The 22,294-nt window shown below is 42.6% G+C and overlaps 1 protein-coding gene across 1 annotated transcript in view; it reads right to left on the bottom strand.

The window, feature by feature from the left end:
• LOC123994841 (chemokine-like protein TAFA-5) overlaps positions 1-17,825 on the bottom strand; it is a 199,678-nt gene extending 181,853 nt beyond the window's left edge. Inside the window, exon 1 of the mRNA XM_046297886.1 lies at positions 17,119-17,825. Within this exon, the coding sequence (XP_046153842.1) occupies positions 17,119-17,230 (112 nt within the window). The 5' untranslated portion in view covers positions 17,231-17,825. The remainder of the gene's footprint in view (positions 1-17,118) is intronic.
• Positions 17,826-22,294: the final 4,469 nt, after the last annotated feature.

Genomic DNA, 22,294 nt, shown 5'->3' with positions numbered 1-22,294 from the left:
GGCATGTGCTCAATAGTAGAGACAGTCAAACAGTAGAAAGGGTTGGCACTAGCATGGCCATGTTGTTGGAGTGTCCTTACAAACTGTGATCACAGCCTTTCTCTCTCTATATAGTCACTCCCTCCTTTTGACTTCCCATTTAGCCGGTAAACACTGCAGTTTTACTCTGCAACAACATGCCACAAGCACCTAGATGTACAGTATTAGAGAATGTCCTTACAAACAGGGGTCACAGCCTTGTTACATCTTCCTATAAAGTCTTTATGACTCTCCAGTTAGCCAGAAAACACTGCAATTGTACTCTGCCGGGCTAGGTTTAGCCATTTGGTTGAGCAATTAGCGAAGTAACGAGCGTCAGTACTCTTTTTCATTCAGCCATTCTGTAGCACAGTCTGCTAAACAAGAAGATTAGTCAACCAATCAGAGTAAAATGAAGTGTTCTGTCCCTTGGCAGTACGGCACATGGCGCACGTTCCCAAAATGAGCCACTTAGGACTGAAATAGGACCCTTTGAAAACCCAGCACAAAGCAAAAACATTTTTTTATGACAAATACTCATGAAGAGGAAATTCAAAAAACCCAGCAGCTCAGCGTTTTGTCCCTTTAAAAAAAAAAAGTCCCGGTTTGGTTAAGTGGCCTGTGTGTGTGTGTGTGTGTGTGTGTGTGTGTGTGTGTGTGTGTGTGTGTGTGTGTGTGTGTGTGTGTGTGTGTGTGTGTGTGTGTGTGTGTGTGTGTGTGTGTGTGTGTGTGTGTGCGTGCACGGGTGCGTGAGCGTTTGTATTCTCGCCAGGACCTTGCATTTAATTACGGCGGGCCTCCTCCACTTTCTGCAAGCGTGCATAATCATTCCATCCACTGTGATATCATCTGCTTTAATGTGCTATTTTACCACACAGTTAAACCTGGCCAATAAATCTAACAGAGATCTCCTTTAAATAGATGCTGGTTGGCTGGACCAGTAGTGGCTGGACCAACCAAACCTCCAAGCTGAGACAATAGGGATGGCGGCTCCCTCCCTCAGGATCACATCTTAACACCTTAGTGCCCCGGATAGCAATGATGATGATGATGAGGAGAGTGTAGGTGAGTGCGTGTGCATATTTCTGTCCGTCCGTCTGTGAATGCTTGTGTGCATCTATGAGTCTCTCCTCTCTGTCTGGTGACTCACTCTATCCATAGTATTCATCCATGTGTATATCCCAACAGAAAGAAACACCACATCCCATTCATTATTTCTAGCCAGAACATCCCACACTTCACTCTTGGCTTCACCATGTGTGGCCCTGTCTATTTTCTCTCCCTACGCCCCATATCAGAGGTCAAGGTGTGGCTTTTGAAATGGAGACGACGGAATCCACTCAATATCCAATATCAGAGCGTCAAGGTCGCAAGGCAACGTTAAACCTTTTTTTCATTTGTGACATTTGCAGTGGACTCAATTATCTCCGTCTATTCCATGGAGCACGGTGGAGAGATCCTATGTGACCTCATTATGGAAATGACAAAGACTATGTCCCAAATGGCACCGTGTACCCTGTATAGTACAGTACACTACTTTTGAACCATAGGGCTCAGGTCAAAAATAGTGCACTATATGGTATACACTGAAATGGCTCCCATTTGGAACGCATAGACAGCAACCAAAGACATGATACAGTGAGTTATGAAATCCAGAGATTATACACAGAACCGGTCAAAAGTTTGGACACACCTGCTCATTCAAGGGTTTTTCTTTATTTTTACTATTTTCTACATTGTAGAATAATAGTGACGACATCACAACTATGTAATAACACATGTGGAGTCATGTAGTAACCAAAAAGATTTCAAACAAATCATAATGTTATTTTTGAGATTCTTCAAAGTAGCCACCCTTTGCCTTGATGACAGCTTTGCACACTCTTGGCATTCCTTGAGGTAGTCACCTGGAATGCATTTCAATTAACAGGTGTGCCTTGTTAATTTGTGGAATTTCTTTCCATCTTAATGCCCTTGAGCCAATGAGTTGTGTTGTGACAAGGTAGGGGGGTATACAGAAGAACAGCTCAAATAAGGAAAGAGAAACAACAGTCCATCATTACTTTAACTTCTTGCGTCGAGCCAACCCGGATCCGGGATCATGACTACAGCCTCAAGCCCATTACCATAACGCAACGTTAACTATTCATGAAAATCGCAAATGAAATTAAATCAATATGCTAGCTCTCATGCTTAGCCTTTTGTTAACAACACTGTCATCTCAGATTTTCAAAAATATGCTTCTCTACCATAGCAAACTAGCATTTAGCATTTAGTGTTAGCATTAGCAGGCCACATTTTCACAAAAACCAGCAAAAACATTCAATAAATCATTTACCTTTGAAGAACTTCGGATGTTTTCAATGAGGAGACTCTCAGTTAGATAGCAAATGTTCAGTTTTTCCTGAAAGATTTTTTGTGCAGGAGAAATCGGTCCGTTTGGTGCAAACGTTTGGCTACCAAAAAAAAAACGAAAATTCAGTTATCCAAACGCCTAACTTTTTTCCAAATTAACTCCATAATATCGACTGAAACATGGCAAACGTTGTTTAGAACCAATCCTCAAGGTGTTTTTCACATATCTCTTCAGTGATGTATCGTTCCTGGAAGTATGAGTCTCCCTCAGGAAGGCAAGGTACAATGGTTGCCACTGGGAATTATGCACCGATTTAAACAAAGGGCACCGGATGGCCCCCTGGCAAATGTAGTCTCTTATGGCCAATCTTCAAATGATATGCCTACAAATACGCCACAATGCTGCAGACATCTTGGATGAACGGCAGAGCGCATAAGCTCGTTCACAGCATATTCACAGCCATATAAGGAGACGTTAGTAAACACAGCGTCAAAGATCCTGTTCATTTGCCGTTTGAAGTTTCATCTTGGTTTCGCCTGTAGCATTAGTTCTGGGGCACTCACAGATAATATCTTTGCAGTTTTGGAAACGTCAGAGTTTTGTCTTTCCAAGGCTGTCAATTCCATGCATAGTCGAGCATCTTTTCGTGACAAAATATTGCGCTTAAAACGGGCACGTCTTTTTATCCAATAATGATATAGCGCCGCCATAGGTTGAAGAGGACATGAAGGTCAGTCAAGCCGAAAATGTTCAAGAACCTTGAAAGTTTCTTCAAGTGCAGTTGCAAAAACCATCAAGCGCTATGATGAAACTGGCTCTCATGAGGTCCGCCACAGGAAAGGAAGACCCAGAGTGCAGAGGATAAGTTCATTAGAGTTACCAGCCTCAGAAATTGCAGCCCAAATAAATGCTTCACAGAGTTCAAGTAACAGACACATCTCAACAACTGTTCAGAGGAGACTGCGTGAATCGGGCCTTCATGGTCGACTTGCTTGGGCCAAGAAACACGAGCAATGAACATTGCGCTGGTGGAAATCTGTCCTTTGGTCTGATGAGTCAAAATTTGAGATTTTTGGCTATTTTTGGTCTTTTGCTGGTGACACCGTCAGTGATTTATTTATAATTCAAGGCACACTTAACCAGCATGGCTACTACAGCATTCTGCAGCGATATGCCATCCCATCTGGTTTGCGCTTAGTTGGACTATCATTTGTTTTTCAACAGGACAATGACCCAACACACCCCCAGGCTGTGTAAGGGCTATTTGACCAAGAAGGAGAGTGATGGGGTGCTGCATCAGATGACCTGGCCTCCACAATCACCGACCTCAACCCATTTGAGATGGTTTGGGATGAGTTGGACCACAGAGTGAAGGAAAAGCAGGCAACAAGTGCTCAGCATATGTGAGAACTCCTTCAAGACTATTGTAAAATAATTCCAGGTGAAGCTGGTTGAGAGAATGCCAAGAGTGTGCAAAGCTGTCATCATGAAAAAGGGTGTCTACTTTGGAGAATCTAAAATATTACATATATTTTCATTTATTTAACACTTTTTTTGGTTACTACATGTGTTTATGTCTTCACTATTATTCTACAATGTAGAAAATAGTAAAAATAAAGAAAAACCCTGGAATGAGTAGGTGTGTCCAAACTTTTGACTTGTACTGTATATTTTCCTGTTTTCTTTATCTCTCCAATACGGTACAGAGGGCAGCTAGGACTCATTATTAGTTGCTTTCCCTCCCTCTCCCCCTCTCTCTCTCCTTCTCTCTCCCTCTCTCACCCTAATTGCCTCCGGCTCCCTTTTGCCATCTCGCTCTCATTCTCACACACACACACACACACACACACACACACACACACACACACACACACACACACACACACACACACACACACACACACACACACACACACACACACACACACACACACACACACACACACACACACACACACACACACACACACACACACACATTCTGAAGATATTCCGTAACAGTGCAGTAGGACTTGCTAACTACCGTGCCGGCATTTGTCCTGTGTGTTAGGGAGGGTTAGCAGGAAATAACAGGCGAATTGTGATCGACAGACCACAACAGATGTCATAACCGTCAGCATTAATATGAATGATTACAAGGTCACAAATACTTGCTCCCAAACGGCACACTATTCCCTACATAGTGCACTATCTTTGATCTGGAGCCCATAGGGCTGTGGTCAAAAGTAGTGCAATACTTAGGGAATAGTGTGCCATTTTGGAAGCATTCCCAAAATGAATTGTTTTCATGTCATGCTTTTAAATGATGTCATTCGTATGAATAATACATATGTTTCTTAGGGAGTTCTAGAAACGGGGGTTGTTCTGTTGTCTTTGATCGAGATGCAGCGACGTCCCTCTCCCTTGGAATGTCCTCCACGGGCTAAAAGGAAAAAATATGAAATGATGAAAGAATGTTATGGAATGATTATGCGTGTGATTAAATAAATTGGAGACGTGGAGGGATAAGAAAGTAATTATGAAATAAAGAGTTTCTCCACACTGGAAGGACAATTGCAAGGACCAATTGCTGTCTGTCTCTAGTTGCTGTCTGTCTCTCGACGTTGACAAATGAAGTAATTACATTTGTGTGAATCTGTGGGATTGGTTGTCACTGGATAGTGGAATGGTGTTAGCTAACACCCATTACTGAGATTCACTTGAGGGGCTGATAAATCTGGCAGACTATCATAATAATGAATTTCACCATTATACATAATACCCCACAATCCTGTTTTGGTTGACTAAAGGGATTACATGTTTTTCTGTGCTAAATATGATCAATATTATGTCATTTTCTGTATGGTAGGAGTAACTGCTTTTCCAACTATCCTTCTTCAGCGCGCACACACACACACACACACACACACACACACACACACACACACACACACACACACACACACACACACACACACACACACACACACACACACACACACACACACACACACACACACACACACACACACACACACACACACACACACACACACACAAACACACACAAGCAACACTGACACTCTATAGCACAGGCTTCTCCTTAACATCAAGGAAATGGCACCTTATTTCATATTTACTTCTGACCAGGGCCCATAATGCTCTGGTCAAAATCATTGTGCTGTATAGAGAATAGGGATCCATTTGGGACACAGTCATGATTACAGGATCTTTGTTGTTCCATTGTAATGGGCATTCCATATTCTAACCCCGAGGTGCTCCACTTACTGTAGATAACTCACATGCCAGGCCAGTGTCACTGTTACGATTAAACACTTCATCACATGCTTAAGGGGTAGAGAGAGAGAGAGGGAGGGGGGACAGAGGGAGAGAGTTATGAGAGAGGTGGGATGAGAGGGGGGGAGACAGAGAGAGAGGGAGTGAGAGAGAAAGGCACAGAAAGCGAGAGAGAGAGAGAGCGAGAGAGATTTCCCCATCCAGAAGCTGCCAGGCTTAACCAAGCCATGTTTGACATGTAGAAAAGTATCAGCTGGAATTACCCTGCTACAGCTGAATGGATACGTTCAGGCTTCATTTCCTGGTTCTCTCTTACAGAAAATGTCTTATAGGGGTGTCTTATCCCTTCCCTCTCTCTGTTTCTCTGTCTGTTTCTCTTTCTCCTCTATCATTTCGCTTGTCTCTCTCTTCTCTCTCTCCTCTATCATTTCTCTTGTCTCTCTCTTCTCTCTCTCCTCTATCATTTCTCTTGTCTCTCTTCTCTCTCTCTATCATTTCTCTTGTCTCTCTCTTCTCTCTCCTCTATCATTTCTCTTATCTCTCTCTTCTATCTCTCTGTTTCTCTCTCTCCTCTATCATTTCTCTTATCTCTCTCTTCTCTCTCTCCTCTCTCCTCTATCATTTATCTTATCTCTCTCTTCTCTCTCTCCTCTCTCCTCTATCATTTCTCTTATCTCTCTCTTCTCTCTCTCCTCTTTCCTCTATCATTTCTCTTATCTCTCTCTTCTCTCTCTCCTCTCTCCTCTATCATTTCTCTTATCTCTCTCTTCTCTCTCTCCTCTATCATTTCTCTTATCTCTCTCTTCTCTCTTCTATCATTTATCTTATCTCTCTCTTCTCTCTCTCCTCTATCATTTATCTTATCTCTCTCTTCTCTCTCTCCTCTCTCCTCTATCATTTATCTTCTCTCTCTCTTCTCTCTCTCCTCTATCATTTATCTTATCTCTCTCTTCTCTCTCTCCTCTCTCCTCTATCATTTCTCTTCTCTCTCTCTTCTCTCTCTCCTCTCTCCTCTATCATTTCTCTTGTCTCTCTCTTCTCTCTCTCCTCTCTCCTCTATCATCTATCTTATCTCTCTCTTCTCTCTCTCCATCATTTCTCTTATCTCTCTCTTCTCTCTCTCTCTCCTCTATCATTTATCTTCTCTCTCTCTTCTCTCTCTCCCTTTCTTCCTCGCTCTGTCTTTCTTTTTCTTTTCCTTTCCTTTATTCCTCGTAATAATATCACATAACACTACATACAGTTGTCCAGAATGTGTGTGGAATGCCATTTCTTACGATACTCAACTCTGCATTCTGAAAGGACATTGTGTGTAAGACCTACCACACATGACGGCATGCTGAGATTTGCACATCAATCACATGAATGGCTAAGTATAAAGAAATACCACATAGTCCAATGATTCCAGTCTAGAAAGGGCCTATGACCTGTGGGTCCATCAGTAATCGCTCCTGTAATACAATCCGTTGAGACAAGTATCCAGGTAATGCAATTTACGGCATAGTGCCAAGAGAAGACAGACTGTCCCATTTTTACACAGGCCTGAGAATGAGCCATACATTTCAATACTTGCTCATATCCGACTGTGCTGCTGTCCATCTACCATATAGATTCATGTAGATGTAAGACAGAAGATGGTATGTAGATGCCATTTACCATACAGTGCACTGGATTTGTAGCTCTTGTGTTTCAACTGCTAAAACATGTCGCAGGGCCACAGCCTGTGATGATATCTTCAGATCAACGATCCTAACATTAGCTCTGACAGTTATGACGAAAATACACTTATTAAAACTTCCTAGTATAGGTCTGTTATCGTGTTAAGCGTGTGTGGGGCTCCATGGCAGGACAGCAACAATTGATTGAATAGAGTTGACCTCAACACCATTAGGTGCCCCAGCAACATGCATCAACCAGGCACGGTTCCTTATTCTGCGGATTAACTACCTCTCAGGCACAGAGATGAATGGTCCTGTCTCGTCTAATGTAATATTTGTTTCTACTTCTTGAAGTCTCCACTCCTGCTAGTCTCCGTCTCCATCTGACTTCTTCATTCTATTACCTCACACTTCATTCCCAAGACGGACTGGGGAACTGTGGGTCGGCGGACTGAGCATTTTCATCCATCTGCTTTTGTCTCATTGTCTAATGGGTTTATTATTTCTTTCTTTGCTGAAAGCTCTCTCTCTCTCTCTCTCTCTCTCTCTCTCTCTCTCTCTCTCTCTCTCTCTCTCTCTCTCTCTCTCTCTCTCTCTCTCTCTCTCTCTCTCTCTCTCTCTCTCTCTCTCTCTCTCTCTCTCTCTCTCTCTCTCTCTCTCTCTCCACTTTGCTGGCATCTCCTCTCTGCTCCAGACGTTTGCTGTCGTTTGTCTGTGAGCTGTCTGTCTGGGACGGGGCTAAGGCCCTCCAGGAATTCAAAATGCCATTGTGGCATTTTTTTTTCTTCAAGCGATTGCTTTTTTTCAATAATAAAGAGAAGTAGCTCTAACCGTCCTCTGTGAATGTATTTACTCTCCCTCAGCGAATCAAACTGACTTTCTCTTGTTCTCTCTCCAAGTGTCCAGACAGGACCCCGGGTGTATTTGATCCTGTGTGTTTCTGTGTGTGGGTTCTGTTGTTATAAGTCATTGTGTAACTAAATGATCACTCCTATATGCCTAACAATGATCAACTTTGTAAGGTACAGGAAAGGCCCTAAACTCATCCGTGTTAAATGCCAATACCCATGCATTGTGCATGCTGTTTTAATGCCTATCAAAAATATATTACACTCATATCAACTCATGATGTGAGCGACATGCAGCATTTAACCAGGAATCATCTCTATAATTGATGACAGACTCACTGATGTCAGAGCTAAACACAAACACATGTAGGCTAGTTTGTTCACTCATATCATGCTTAATAAACAACATGTGTAGGCCGATGGTTGCTTGTGACGCACGTGACCAATGAAATGTGCTTTGAATCGTTATCAATGACATTTATGAGAAAGTAAACAAACTAGCTGACATGTGTTTGATATTACAGCCTGTTGTTTTTCTGCCTAGGTGTCAGTTACATCAGCTTTCACATTGAGAGACCGAGGCCTTTCGAGAGACAACACGGTCTCGATTGAACACATCAAAAATAGTGACATTGAACCATTGTGGTCATTCATAACCCAAACTGATGTGTTTAGTTAGGCTAGAACACAGCACCAGATACCGGCACTCTACCCTGTGAAACCAAGTTAACGTGAACCGCTTTCACAACTCTCACCCCTTTGTAGGCCCCAAGGATCTGTTAACGTGTCATCTGTTCAACAAGCCTCTCTTGTGGTGACCCTACGCAGGCAGTAGGGGGGGATGTACAGTTTTCAGAAGCTGCAGTTTCACTGCTGATCGAGGTTTTGAAAACAGTGCTACAAATATCCACAATATCCATCTCTCATTTAACAGACACGCTGGTAGTTTATAGTGTAACAGATTTGATTTTTTTTTTTTAAACACAATGTAATTATCTGCATAATTTCCAATCCCCCATAAATATATGTATATATATTGTCACGCCTTGGTCTTAGTGTTTTGTGTTTTCGTTGATTGTTTGGTCAGGCCAGGGTGTGACATGGGTTTGTTTTGTTGTATTTTGTATTGGGGTTTTGTGGTTATTGGGATTGCGGCTGAGTAGGGGTGTTGTATGGGCTTGGCTGCCTGAGGCGGTTCTCAATCAGAGTCAGGTGATTCTCGTTGTCTCTGATTGGGAACCGTATTTAGGTAGCCTGGGTTTCGCTTTGTATTTCGTGGGTGATTGTTCCTGTCTCTGTGTAGTTTCACCAGATAGGCTGTAATTAGGTTTTCACGTTCCGTTTGTTGTTTTGCTTTTGTATTAAGTTATTTCATGTATCGCTCTTCATTTATTAAAGACATGAGTAACCACCACGCTGCATTTCAGTCCGACTATCTTTCTACAAACGAAGAACGCCGTTACATATATTTCTTATTTTCTTAAATATCTTTTCATTCTTTATTATTTTCCCCTAACCCTACCACCCTCATGTAATTGGAGTAAACTAATGGACGACAACACTTAGGCTTCTACTTCCAGCTCATACAGACTGCAAACATTTTGCAGACACGGTACATTTTACCCTAGTTATCTTTTTAAATATTTTATTTTATCTTTCAGCAACCCTCAACCCCTCCCATTTGTTATGTCTGTTTGTGTTTGTCTGTCGTGGTAATCTGTAAACATAAACCACCGTGGTGACAGAGATGGATTGTCATGCTGGTTTTGTTTCATGAAGCTATTCTCCTGGGTGTCTCCAACATGAATTGTTGGAGGAGATGGAGCCAATGAACAAGATGGTGATATGTAGAAGATGGACACTGGGCTTGTAATTGAATAGCGTGTCTTTATTTGTCCTAGGTGTTACCAGGTATGAGGTATTGGAAGAGCAGATTGAAAAGGCAATAATCAGTGATTTTTCCCATTACACAGAGAACAACAGAAAATGTTGTGTTGTCTCTCCGAATGAATTTTGTTTTTTACTTTTATCATGGACCAAAGAAACAGGATCATTACTTCTCCAGAAGATTGGATTTATACGCCATTCGATACAATCAATATTCCAATATATTTGAGCTACGTTCAGCAATATCAAAGATATATCTGATCATGTTCGCAAACTTATTTCAGGATCATCAAAGTGATAGTTTGTTGAAGATAATCGTTAAGGAATTTGATCAAGACTTGGACTCCATCGGTGGTACTCCGGTAATGCAGGCAATGGAAACGCCACAGTATTTGAGCCACATCCGGCAATATCACGAGGCTAATCAATATCAAAGACAAAAAAATAATCAAAGTGGTCATCAGCTAACGGACGTGAACAGTATCAGCAGCAGATGACTACGTCATCTGTTACCACGCTGCCCATGCATTATATACTAAGTAGGGTTTCATCACTTAACAATGTTTTATGAGTCACAAAATCCTCATCTTCTGCCAACATTTATCTGGCCCATCTGTGATACATACATACATACATTAACACCACAGAGCTGGGGAACTTTTTTTTCCCATGGTCACACCATTTGGTCAAGTAGCTCCATTTCCCACACAGAGATGAATTATGTTCTTTCTTTCTCCTTTCTGACGGTGAAAACTTCAACACGTCTTGATAAGTTATAGATGTGCACGTGGACAGTGGCTCAATTTCTATACCCATAGCAATGCCCTTCGTGCAATGCCAGAAATATAATAAGATGTATAAATGCAGGCTTGTTTACCTACTAGTACTGCTTGGATTTTGAGGGCAGTTCCTTTTCATCTTGCTGCAGCGATTTCAAACACATTGATGTCTCAGGCAAGTTTCTCAGAATAGGTATCAGGGACTTGGGTTATCAGATGATATCCTACTGGGTTTTCTCCATTAACACCCTGAGGGCTGAGTCTACAGTTCTGAGGCTACAGGAGGCTTGTCAAGTTCTGACCTTAGTTTATATTTTTTCATGTCTTTGTGTTAGGTTGGTCAGGGCGTGAGTTGGGGTGGGTTGTCTGTGTTCCCTTTTCTATGTTATATTTTCTACGTGTTTGGCCTAGTATGGTTCTCAATCAGAGGCAGGTGTCGTTCGTTGTCTCTGATTGAGAATTATACTTAGGTAGCCTTTTCCCACCTGTGTTTTGTAGGGTGATTATTTTCTGTTTCGTGTGTTTTGCTGTTTCGTTTTTTTTCACGTTGTTCTTTTGTATGTCAGTGTTCAGTAATAAAACACATACCACGCTGCACATTGGTCCAATATTTCATACTCGTCGTCAGACGACGAAAACAACCGTTACAAGGCTACAGAAGGCTGTGTTCCCCATGCACCGTTGGAAGGCCAGTACAATATTATCGATTCGGGTAGAGCAGACTAAGGACATGTAGATAAACAAACAGAACAGAGAGCATTAGAAGATGCTTCATCTAAGACAGTGGGATATTTGTGCTGGTGTGTGTGCTGGTGTTGGAGTGAGCCGGGTATGCGGTGTGCTGAGTGACGTGCATGCTGAGAATGTGGGTGTGAGTCAGTGGGTGTCTAAAGTGAACGGGGATGTGTGGTGGGCTGTGATGACTACTGAAGATGTGTGGGGCGGTAGTGACTCATAGTGGTGTGTTACAGGGGCTGGTGGTGCTGCCGGGCCTATCTCTGGCAGCAGGTGTTACATCAGAACCAGACATGATTCATCTGCTACTGCTGGATTTGACCCTGAGGGTGGGAGGTACAGCAGGGGAGAAGGGACAAACTGTACAGGCTTCCCTTCACCCACCTTCTCCCTCTCTGATCTCTCTCGCGATCAGCGTAAGCACCCTGAGAAACAATATGCTCCTGAGATCCTACTTATAGACAGCCTCCCACACAACACACTGAAACAGCACACACACACACACAACACCAACACACTTTTCCCATTCAGATACATGCAGTGATAATGATCGAGCAGCATCAACATCCAGTCCTAACCTCCCAGTACAGCTTGTTAATGGCCCAGCGTTTGTTCTACTTTGCACGTTCACAACCATCTGATATTCATGCAGTAACCCCACAGAGGACCCCAGTCACACACGTTCCTATGGTTCTAACTAGCACTTGGCTAACGTTATTGGTGTTTAGACTTTTATCTCTATGGCCTCATCGTTAGCAATTCAACGCCAACAAGCAGAGCCAATGAATGAGTAAAAATAATATCACTGGAACAAACAAACAAACGCATCTCGTTGTCACATCCAGAGGAGGGAGCTACAGTGCACTTATAAAAACTGTCTCTATAACTAAATATATTTGTGTGCAATCCACTTAAAAACTATAAATATTAACAGTGACTAAGGACATATTTTAAACGGAATCAGGTCATCCATGGGAATGAACTAACCCCAGTCTTTGACATGCTGTTGGTGAATTAAGCTGAAGTGTCATCTCTAGTGTGCAGCCTTGTGTGTGTGTGTCTCTCTCTCTCTCTCTCTCTCTCTCTCTCTCTCTCTCTCTCTCTCTCTCTCTCTCTCTCTCTCTCTCTCTCTCTCTCTCTCTCTCTCTCTCTCTCTCTCTCTCTCTCTCTCTCACATACACAGAGACACAAGCACACACTCCCTCACTCTCTCCTCCCTCTCTAACTTTCTCTCTCTTTCTCTATCTCTCTCTCTCTCTCTCTCCCTCTCTCCCTCTCTCTCTCTCTCTCTCTCTCTCTCTCTCTCTCTCTCTCCCTCTCTCTCTGTCAGCTGCGTCTGTGCAGATCTCACAGTGAGATGGTAATTGTGAGAGACAGTTACCATATGAGTCACAGTCATAATCATAGACCTTCCATTTATTTCCTCTCAGCCGCTTATGGTCACACTCGTGAGAAAATAGGTGTCACGCGGAGCATGCACTGGTGTGTGTGTGTGTGTTTATGGTCAATAACACACAAAATAAGATGCCATTGCTCTTTAATATATGCTAATTACAACATAGACTAGATTCTCTTTAGCCCTATATACTGTTGGACACCTCTCATGGGATGTCCTAGATGGCTACAATGAAGAGCCTGGAAAATAATTGGCTAATTGTTTTAGGGGGTAATTGTTTCCAAAAGGCAAGTCTATAATCTGTAACTCCTTATAACTCTGCTGTGTTATAGGTCCCAGTTTGGGGGGGGGCTCGTATGGTTTCTACACAGATTATACACACATTATACAATTATACACACATTATACATTATACAATCGGGATTATACAAGGAGTTACGGATTATAGATATGCCTTCAGTAACAGGATTTTCAGAAACAAGTACCGCCTTACAACATTTTGCCAGTTATTTTCCAAGCTATATATGGCTAGATTGTCCTTGTTTTCATGCTGCCTTTTCCTGACAAACATTATCTGAAGTCTTATAATGCCTGGGGACCGGGTGATATAGCCAAAATATCATATCATTATATATATATATATGTAACATTCTTTACAGTGTGACGGTATTTTATGTTTTTGAATAGTAAACCCTAGGGAGGCCACACAAATTAGATGTGATTTCAATGGGGCTTTCTCCATTCTGATTGTTTTATTTTGTTCAATCCAACTCCAACAACAATTTCATGAATTCCGTCATTTCCTGCACTCATTTGTTAGCATTTGCACACTGTGCCACTGTACATGATATGGGCAAAATATCTAGACCTAATTAAATGGTGAACTGTTGGAATCATCTATAGCTGGAATATACACTAAGTGTCCCCAAAATGTGGATACCTTCCTAATATTGAGTTGCACCCCCTTTTGCCCTCAGAGCAGCCTCAATTCGCCACGGCATGGACTCTACAAGGTGTCAAAAGCATTCCACAGAGATGCTGGCACTTGTTGACTCCAATGATTCCCACAGTTGTGTCAAGCTGACTAGATGTCCTTTGGGTGGTGCACCATTCTTGATACACACAGGAAACTGTTGAGCGTGAAAAACCCAGCAACATTGCAGTTCTTGACAAACTCAAGCTGGTACGCCAGGCACCTACTACCACACCCTGGTCAAAGACACGTACATATTTTGTCTTACCCATTCACCCTCTGAATGGCACAGATACACAATCCATGTCTCAATTGTCTCCAGGCTTAAATATCCTTCTTTAACCTGTCTCCTCCCCTTCATCAACATTGATTGAAGTGGATTTAACAGGTTACATCAATAAGGGATCATAGCTTTCAGCTGGATTCACCTGGTCAGTATATGTCATGGAAATAGCACGTGTCCCTAATGGTTTGTATACTCAGTGGAGTGGGCAGCACTTTGAATATATTGTTATTTGACATGACAATGAATGAAGAAGCCAGGGAGGAACTATTGTGAAAGAGTAGGAACCAAAGTGTTGGTCAGGGTTTCCCAGAGGACACTAATTAGATGTTAGATTACATGTTTTCTCTTATTTCATGTAGCTAGCGCAAGCTAACATATTTATGCTTTGCCTATTCCTCTTTGATTTAGAAGATACCATTGCACAAACAACGTGGTGATCTTTGCCTACACCAGAACTGGTATCAGGCTGTATGAGCTAGCTATGTTTGCTTTGACTATTTGTACATTTAGCAAGCTAAGCTAGCCAGCTTACTTACATTAGTGGCTAACACAACTTATTTGACCCACAACAAACTAGCTGTTTGCAGACAGTAAGACACACTAACTAATTGTGTAAATATAGAACGCTTGTGGATTTATGTTAAGAACCAAAGTGGAAATCAACTTGGTTGTTAACATCTTGTTGCATCTGACCATGCATACAGTGTGACGGCATGGCAAGTGCTCGTGACTCCGTGGTTGTTTGGTTGAGCAACAACCTGAGTGACGGGGCAGGGCTTGGTGTGGGATGCGCATGGGGAAGCGACATGCCGGAGGAAAGAGAGAGAGAGACGACACGAGTAGCAAACGGAGTCAACTAAACAAACGGACATAACACGGGCCAGAGTGGCGTATCACATTTAACAAACCAAACACTGAAATATCGTTATAGAAGGTAAAGTAAAAACCCATACCGGTCCGTGCATCACTACCGGTAAAATACAGTACACCGCCCAGCCCTAGTCCAGACCCTCTCATCCAGCTGATGTAATCACACACACGCTGTACTTTCATCTCATACCCGGCATAACAATTATGGATCAGCTCTGGCTCTGTTTCTGTTCTGTGACTCACAGTAGAGAAGCATGCCGTCTGTTGGTCAGCCAGTCCAGTCAGGTTCTGAGATTCATGTCAGAGACCACAAGTAGGTCAGGGCACTGCTTCAGAAGCCATTTTGGATAGGGGGAAGAGTGCAGGAGAAACAGGTGAAGGTAGACAGGAGAGTAGGGTGGAGGCAGCCTAGGACGAGAGAGACGCGACTGGACAGGAAACGGGAAAGGACAGACAAGAGGGACAAGCCAGGACAAGGAAAGGGACAGCGGAAGGACTCAGACCATGGTAGAAAAGACAAGCCAGGAGGGAAGAAATGTACAAAAAAAGGTAGGTCAGGACAAAAGGGAAGAGACAGAGGGGAGAAAGTGAGAAAGAAGAGATCATCAAGGAAAGGGACACAGGAAACAAGTGTCAAGTTAGAGGCAAACAGCCGTTTAACAGTAGGGAGGATCAGTATGGATCTGTAGACGGCTGATCAGAGCAAACAGCCAACATTGCAGAAGAGAACCTCCCTCTACATTTTTTTACAAATCTTGTCAATACCAGAATATGTGGGGAATCTAGTTTCAGGCTTTTCTTTTACACCTGCTATGTTAGGTTTCCACCGAGGAAGAGTTGCTACACACACACACACACACACGTTTACACACACAGACACACACTGATCTGGAACATCCAGAGAAAGACTGGCCCCTGATTAAACAGTCACAGTCTCTATGTGATTCTCAAGACAAAAAGAGAAGAAAATGAAAAAACAGATTCAATTCACAAATTCTAGCAAAGAGGAGGGATCTGTTGTTGTGGTAAATGTGGCCCCTAGACAACGGAATTATTGTTAGTCATTAGCTTAAGTGCTAATAAAATAGCTTAGCTTGTAATAAGCTTATCACGTTTAATGCACCACTAATGCTTCCTTTCCCATACATATTCACACATAACCCATAGAGGCAGCTGGAGATCTCTCTCAAGTGAATAATACTGGCATGGCATGCTATCCTTTCGTGGTCAGAATGCACAGATGAGTTAGGGCCGGCCTTGAATGTCTCTCTCTAAGATGACATTTAATCTCAATGAAACTAACCTGGGTGGGCTAAATGAAGATCAAAATGAAGAAAAAAAATGAGGACGAAATGTAGATGTTTCATTCATGGCATTCTCTTCATTTAAATGTGATGATGATGAAGCTTCCACCTAATGAGTCTATCACAGTCCAGTGCAATCCAACTGCAACCAGGTGAAATATGGCAATGATCTAATAGCACAAACAGGCTGATGGTACTGAAGTAAGCCGCCAACTTGACAATTCCACACATCCAACAGAGTGAGTGTGCTACTCTTATTATAAACTGTGTCCTTATAAGTCAATTATTTGTTGCCTCTGTGTGTGTGTGTGTGTGTGTGTGTGTGTGTGTGTGTGTGTGTGTGTGTGTGTGTGTGTGTGTGTGTGTGTGTGTGTGTGTGTGTGTGTGTGTGTGTGTGTGTGTGTGTGTGTGTGTGTGTGTGTGTGTGTGTGTGTGTGTGTGTGTGTGTGTGCCTGTGGGCATGGGTGTGTGTAATTGTGCATACGTGAGTGGGCGCGTTCTTGCATGAGATCGGTACTGTTATCCAATAGCCTACTTTTGAAACGATATTAGTTCGACTGCAATGACAAAACCAATAACCCTTGAAGTGATTTCCCGATATTGCTGTCGCATAATTTCCATGTCAAAGCAGTAGACAGTGACACCACGGTCACCCTATAGTCTACCGCAGCAGCACTTTCTCAATATGAACCAATATGACCAGGGAAAACGAGCCAGAGCTAGAGGACTTACCGCAGTAGACGATTAAGAGACTCGTCAACAGTATCACAACCCAGAAAGTTGAAGACATCCTTGGCCAGGGGTTGGCATCCGTACGTTTAGTCAACCTTAAAGCCGGAGCCATTGAACAGAGCGATACCCTCTCACAAAAATCAAAAGTAATTTCACCAGCCAGGTCTTCCTCTCACGAAGCGCCTCTCTCCACGTGTAATCCTTGGAAAAAACATGTTGAGAACGAACCTCTCATTGCAAAAGCTCTCATATGGCTATGCACCCGGTGCGTAAAAAAGGTAGCATCTTCTTGAGGTTCGCAGTTTAACGAAAAAAAGGTCTCTTGGAACGCTTGGAAACTCCCACGTGACGCAATTAAATGTTTCGTATTCCAAAAATAACCCACTTCTTAGTGATATTTGTAGATGTAATAGGCTAGTTCAGGAGAATGGGTTTGGCATCCTGAAATCGCAGTATGATCTCCAATATGATTGCTATAAAGGACTGAAAGATGCAATCATGTGTACCGCAACGCCGTAAAGGTCCTCTAATTCAACTGTGGTAGAGGATGTGTGAATCGTTTAGGCTCCCAGGTAAAGAAAAACAATGTCATTTTAAATCTGATAAAGAATAGCATATGGGATCTACCCTAGAAAGAAAGTCCTTAGAGATCACAAGTCACTATCGACTGTCCTCAAACCCAAACTTATAGATGATCACCATCATGCGCACAGTTATTCTATACTGGTCGAATAAAACGGAAGATGGAGAGAGAAATAACGAGAGAGAGTGTGAGAGAAGTAGAGAGTGAGCGCAGGATGCGTCGTAAATTCCCTCCAAATGATTTTGAGACTAGAATGTGCGTTATATCGCTGGAATAAAATATTGTTCCAAAAAATAAAACTACATCTGAAATCTATCCCCAATAAACATCTAATAATGTGGTTTCTTCAAGCAGCCCTCCCTAAACTAACATACTGAGATGCTCACAGGTGGCGTGTGTGTGTGTTGATTTTTAGGATAGAGTACTGGCTGTATCTGTTAATGCATTTCCTGGAAATAATCAAAATCACACACATATATATCAAACACAACATTGTTTCATCTGTACTGAACATAGTTTATGTCCTATAGTGTAGAAACATTTCAATAATGTCAGAGGACGTTACTTGTTTGATAGTGCCTAAACATATCATTTATTGGGAAGAAATCCCATAGCAACTGAGTCCAATCCGGCCCGAACTCGAAGTTCAGCCACACTTCTACTGGACAGCGCCCCGACTGCACATCAGCACCACGCGTCTACTGGACAGCGCCAGTGATGGTCGAATAGCAGAAGAGAAGTGCTGTACATTTTCGTTTTTAGGGTATGAGCCACTATGCATTAATTACCATGTATTAACGACCTGATTCATTATATCTAATTAATTAATGCCCTATATTCGAAATATTATATGTATATTTCTTTATAGTAGGGATTGTATTTCTACGATAAGGCAGTGTGTGGGCCATATCATCTTTGAGTGGTTTATAGGCCTATCTCTTGGTTAGTATTGGCCTACAAACCATTCAAAGACGCTATGAACTGGGCCCACATACTGCCTTACCATAAATACAGAATCCCTATTAGAAAAATTATTATATTTCTATGAGCCTTACTCGCTTACACACTTCAGTGATCTGAAAGACCCAGAGTTATGCTGCGTTATTCTAACAGACAAGCACTGAGTCTGAATACTATTTTCCACTACATCAATTCCACCCTCACCCTCTCTCTTCCCACATCAGGACTTAAGCATTTAAAATTCTAAGCTTGTTTTAAATGGAAAGCAGTGCATGAATAGATAGTTGGAATGAGAGCCAGAGAGAGAGAGAGAGAGAGAGAGAGAGAGAGAGAGAGAGAGAGAGAGAGAGAGAGAGAGAGAGAGAGAGAGAGAGAGAGAGAGAGAGAGAGGGGAAGGGAGAGAGGGTGGTTGGCATGGTGCCCGCACAATGCTGGCAGTGGATCAGGTACAGCGGGCCTGGCCGCGCCTTGGCACGAGGCACACTCACCCAGCGCTCGCTGCATTCATTCCAGCCGGGAGACAGGGCAGGAGGTGTGGCCTACATATGTTTGTTTTTTTAACTCCCTCACTTTTTTCTGATTGGTTTTTCCAAGCCCCAAATGTACAGTCTGCTGATAAGGGTAGAAATGACAAGGGATGAATAAACAGGGGTGTGGTAGAAAAGATAAAACCTTGTTGTGAATGAGCAGCTTAAGCTGCAATCCATGACCGATGGCATTCCCCTGTAATAGCATAATCACAACACATTTATTCTGAATATTGATGGGAAGAAGCTTGATCACATAAGCATCGTGCATGAAGAAATAGGCCTATATAGTTCATTCAAAAATCAGGTATTAGTCATTCAATTAGCATTTTGTTATTCTGAAAGTGTGACCAAAGCTCTTCTTGTATTCTCTTCCTAAAAGTTTGTGTTAGAGTTTGACAACTCTATGTCTCCCTATTCCAGTACACTAACTTTTCTTTCAAACATTCTCAGGTCACAATCTACAGATTTTACAGACTCCTTCCTGAAGTTTTGTTATTCGTTTTTGGGTTGTGTCCTATGGCGCGAAGACAGGGTTCTGTCCTGGGCTTATCTGTTCTGTATGAAACCCAGACCCAGGCTGTGTCCCAAATGGATGGCTGTTCCCAATACAGTGCACTCCTTTGACCAGGGCCCACATTAGATCCACTATGAAGGGAATGGGGTGTCATTTGGGATGCAGTCCTAGCCCTCCCTGTGGTGGTTCTGTTCTGGTAATACACCACTTAGTAGGGAGCCTCTCCTGATGCTACCTCACGCATCCGTCTGCGATAGTGTGCATCCCAAACGGCACCCTATTTCCTACAGAGTGCACTACTTTTGACCAGCGCCTGGTCAAAAGTAGTGCACTATATAGGCAAAAGGGTGCCATTGGCTACGCAGGCTTAGACCAACCTGACCTTCTCTCTCTGCTACTCTCTGCTATCCCTTTGATCTGCCTAGACGTGATGACTTCCTCTTTATTGGGACTGGCTGGATGGTGAAGTGCCTCTGAACTCAGCTTGTCGCCCACTAAGCCACGCTGGCCCACTGAGGACACTTCCTGGTGGGAGAGATTTAGTATACAAACCTACTAAACAGCAGGTGGTGATCCATGGTTAAAACAGTAATATATAACAGCTACAGTAATATTGGTGTTTGGTGAAGTTGTCCCTAGTTACTGACCTTGGGTCTGTTTAGCATTTCCCCCACTAATGGTTAAGGCTAGGACTGGGGGTGGAGAAGATAATACTAGCTCTGCATCGAAACTTCCCCCTGGAGCACACTATATTGTTCAAACACCATTCTCACTAATTCACTTTGATTCTAAAGGATCCTGAGGTCCATGAGAAATGACTTCCATCCATGCATATCAGCTTAATCAGGTAGAGCTTGTTCTCTACTGCACTTGGAGACTTCAGAAGAAGTACTTTTTGTATGGTGCCGTATCCACTTGTCTCCGGTGCTGTAGTTACAGTCTGCTACAGAGGACCTCCCAAATGAAGCCTCCAAAAACACATTCATTATCATGTTTGAGAAAGTCAAGTGGGTTGTTTCTAGCTGAACGTCCTACTTTCAAATCACAGTGATTGTATATGGGTAGACTAGAATGTCTTTTGTTTTTTATTTAATGAATCACTTTAATCAGGATAACATAAGCCTACTCTGCATCCCACATGGCACTGTATACCCTATAGTGCACTACTTTTGACCAAAGCCCTACATAGGGAATAGGGTGCCATTTGAGACGCAAACATAAACATCCTGTACAATGTACAATGCTAGGAGCCGGAACATACTGTAACAGCATAATTAAACAGTGTCATTATACAGCACATGTTCTAATGCTTCAAAAGCTGCAATATTTTATGAATAACTGAGTGCCAGCCTGGGTGACCGGGGCACTGGGCTGTGATGTGTGTGTGTGTGTGTGTGTTTTACTGTGTGTATATTTGTGTGTGGCCCCTAATGTCTCTCTGCTCATATTGTGGGTGCTCTCTGATATTTTTAATTAGAGAGAGAGAGAGAGAGAGAGAGGGGGGGGGGGGTAATTACTAAAGCCTGGTTCATCTTCGAAAACATGTCATGCTAAGGTGAAAATGCAGTCCTTTATGGCACTGCACAGTCCACAAAACAATTGCCTGGTAATCTAGACCAGTGGTTCCCAATCTTTTTACAGTCCCATACCCTTCAAAAATTCAACCTCCAGCTGCATACCCCCTATAGCACCAGGGTCAGCGCACTCTCAAATGTTGCTTTTTCCATCATTGCGAGCCCATAACACACTCTATACAATACATTTATTAGACATAAGAATGAGTATGAGACTTCTGGTGATGCAACTTTGGAAATGGCTGCCTAGTTTTCCATACAGGACATCGGTTTGGTATTTCCCCCCCTAAATTCAACTATTTACTCAGAGACTTATAATAATTGACACAACATGGAAAAGGGGAAAATAGGAAAAGGGTGTGGAGCTGCACAATAGCCTGTAACAAGACAGCGGAAGATAGGGGCTTGAAAAAGTATGTGAACCCTTTGGAATTACCTGGACTTCTGCATAAATTGGTCATAAAATTTGATCTGCTCTTCATCTAGGTCACAACAATAGACAAACACAGTCTGCTTAAACTAATAACACACAAACAATTATACGTTTTCATGTCTTTATTGAACACACCGTGTAAACATTCACAGGGCACAGTGGAAAAAGTATGTGAACCCTTGGGTTTAATAATGGACCCTCTTTTGGAAGCAATAACCTCAACCAAACATTTTCTGTAGTTCCGGATCAGACCTGCACAGCGGCCAGGAGGAATTTTGGACCATTCCTCCTTACAAAACTGTTTCAGTTCAGCAGTATTCTTGGGATGTCTGGTGTGAACCGCTTTTTTTCTTGAGGTCATGCCACAGCTTTTCAATCGGGTTGAGGTCAGGACTCCGACTGGGTCACTCCAGATGGCATATTTCATTCTGTTGTTGATTTACTTCTGGGTTTTGGGTCACTGTTCTGTTGCATCACCCAACCTCTGTAGAGCTTCAATTGGAAGATAGCCTAATATTCTCCTGCAAAATGTCTTGATAAACTTGGGAATTCATTTTTACGTCAATGATAGCACGCTGTCCA

This window comes from Oncorhynchus gorbuscha, linkage group LG14 (genome assembly GCF_021184085.1).
Source record: "Oncorhynchus gorbuscha isolate QuinsamMale2020 ecotype Even-year linkage group LG14, OgorEven_v1.0, whole genome shotgun sequence".
NCBI classification, from domain to species: domain Eukaryota; kingdom Metazoa; phylum Chordata; class Actinopteri; order Salmoniformes; family Salmonidae; genus Oncorhynchus; species Oncorhynchus gorbuscha.
This window is presented reverse-complemented; position numbering and strand designations above follow the sequence as displayed.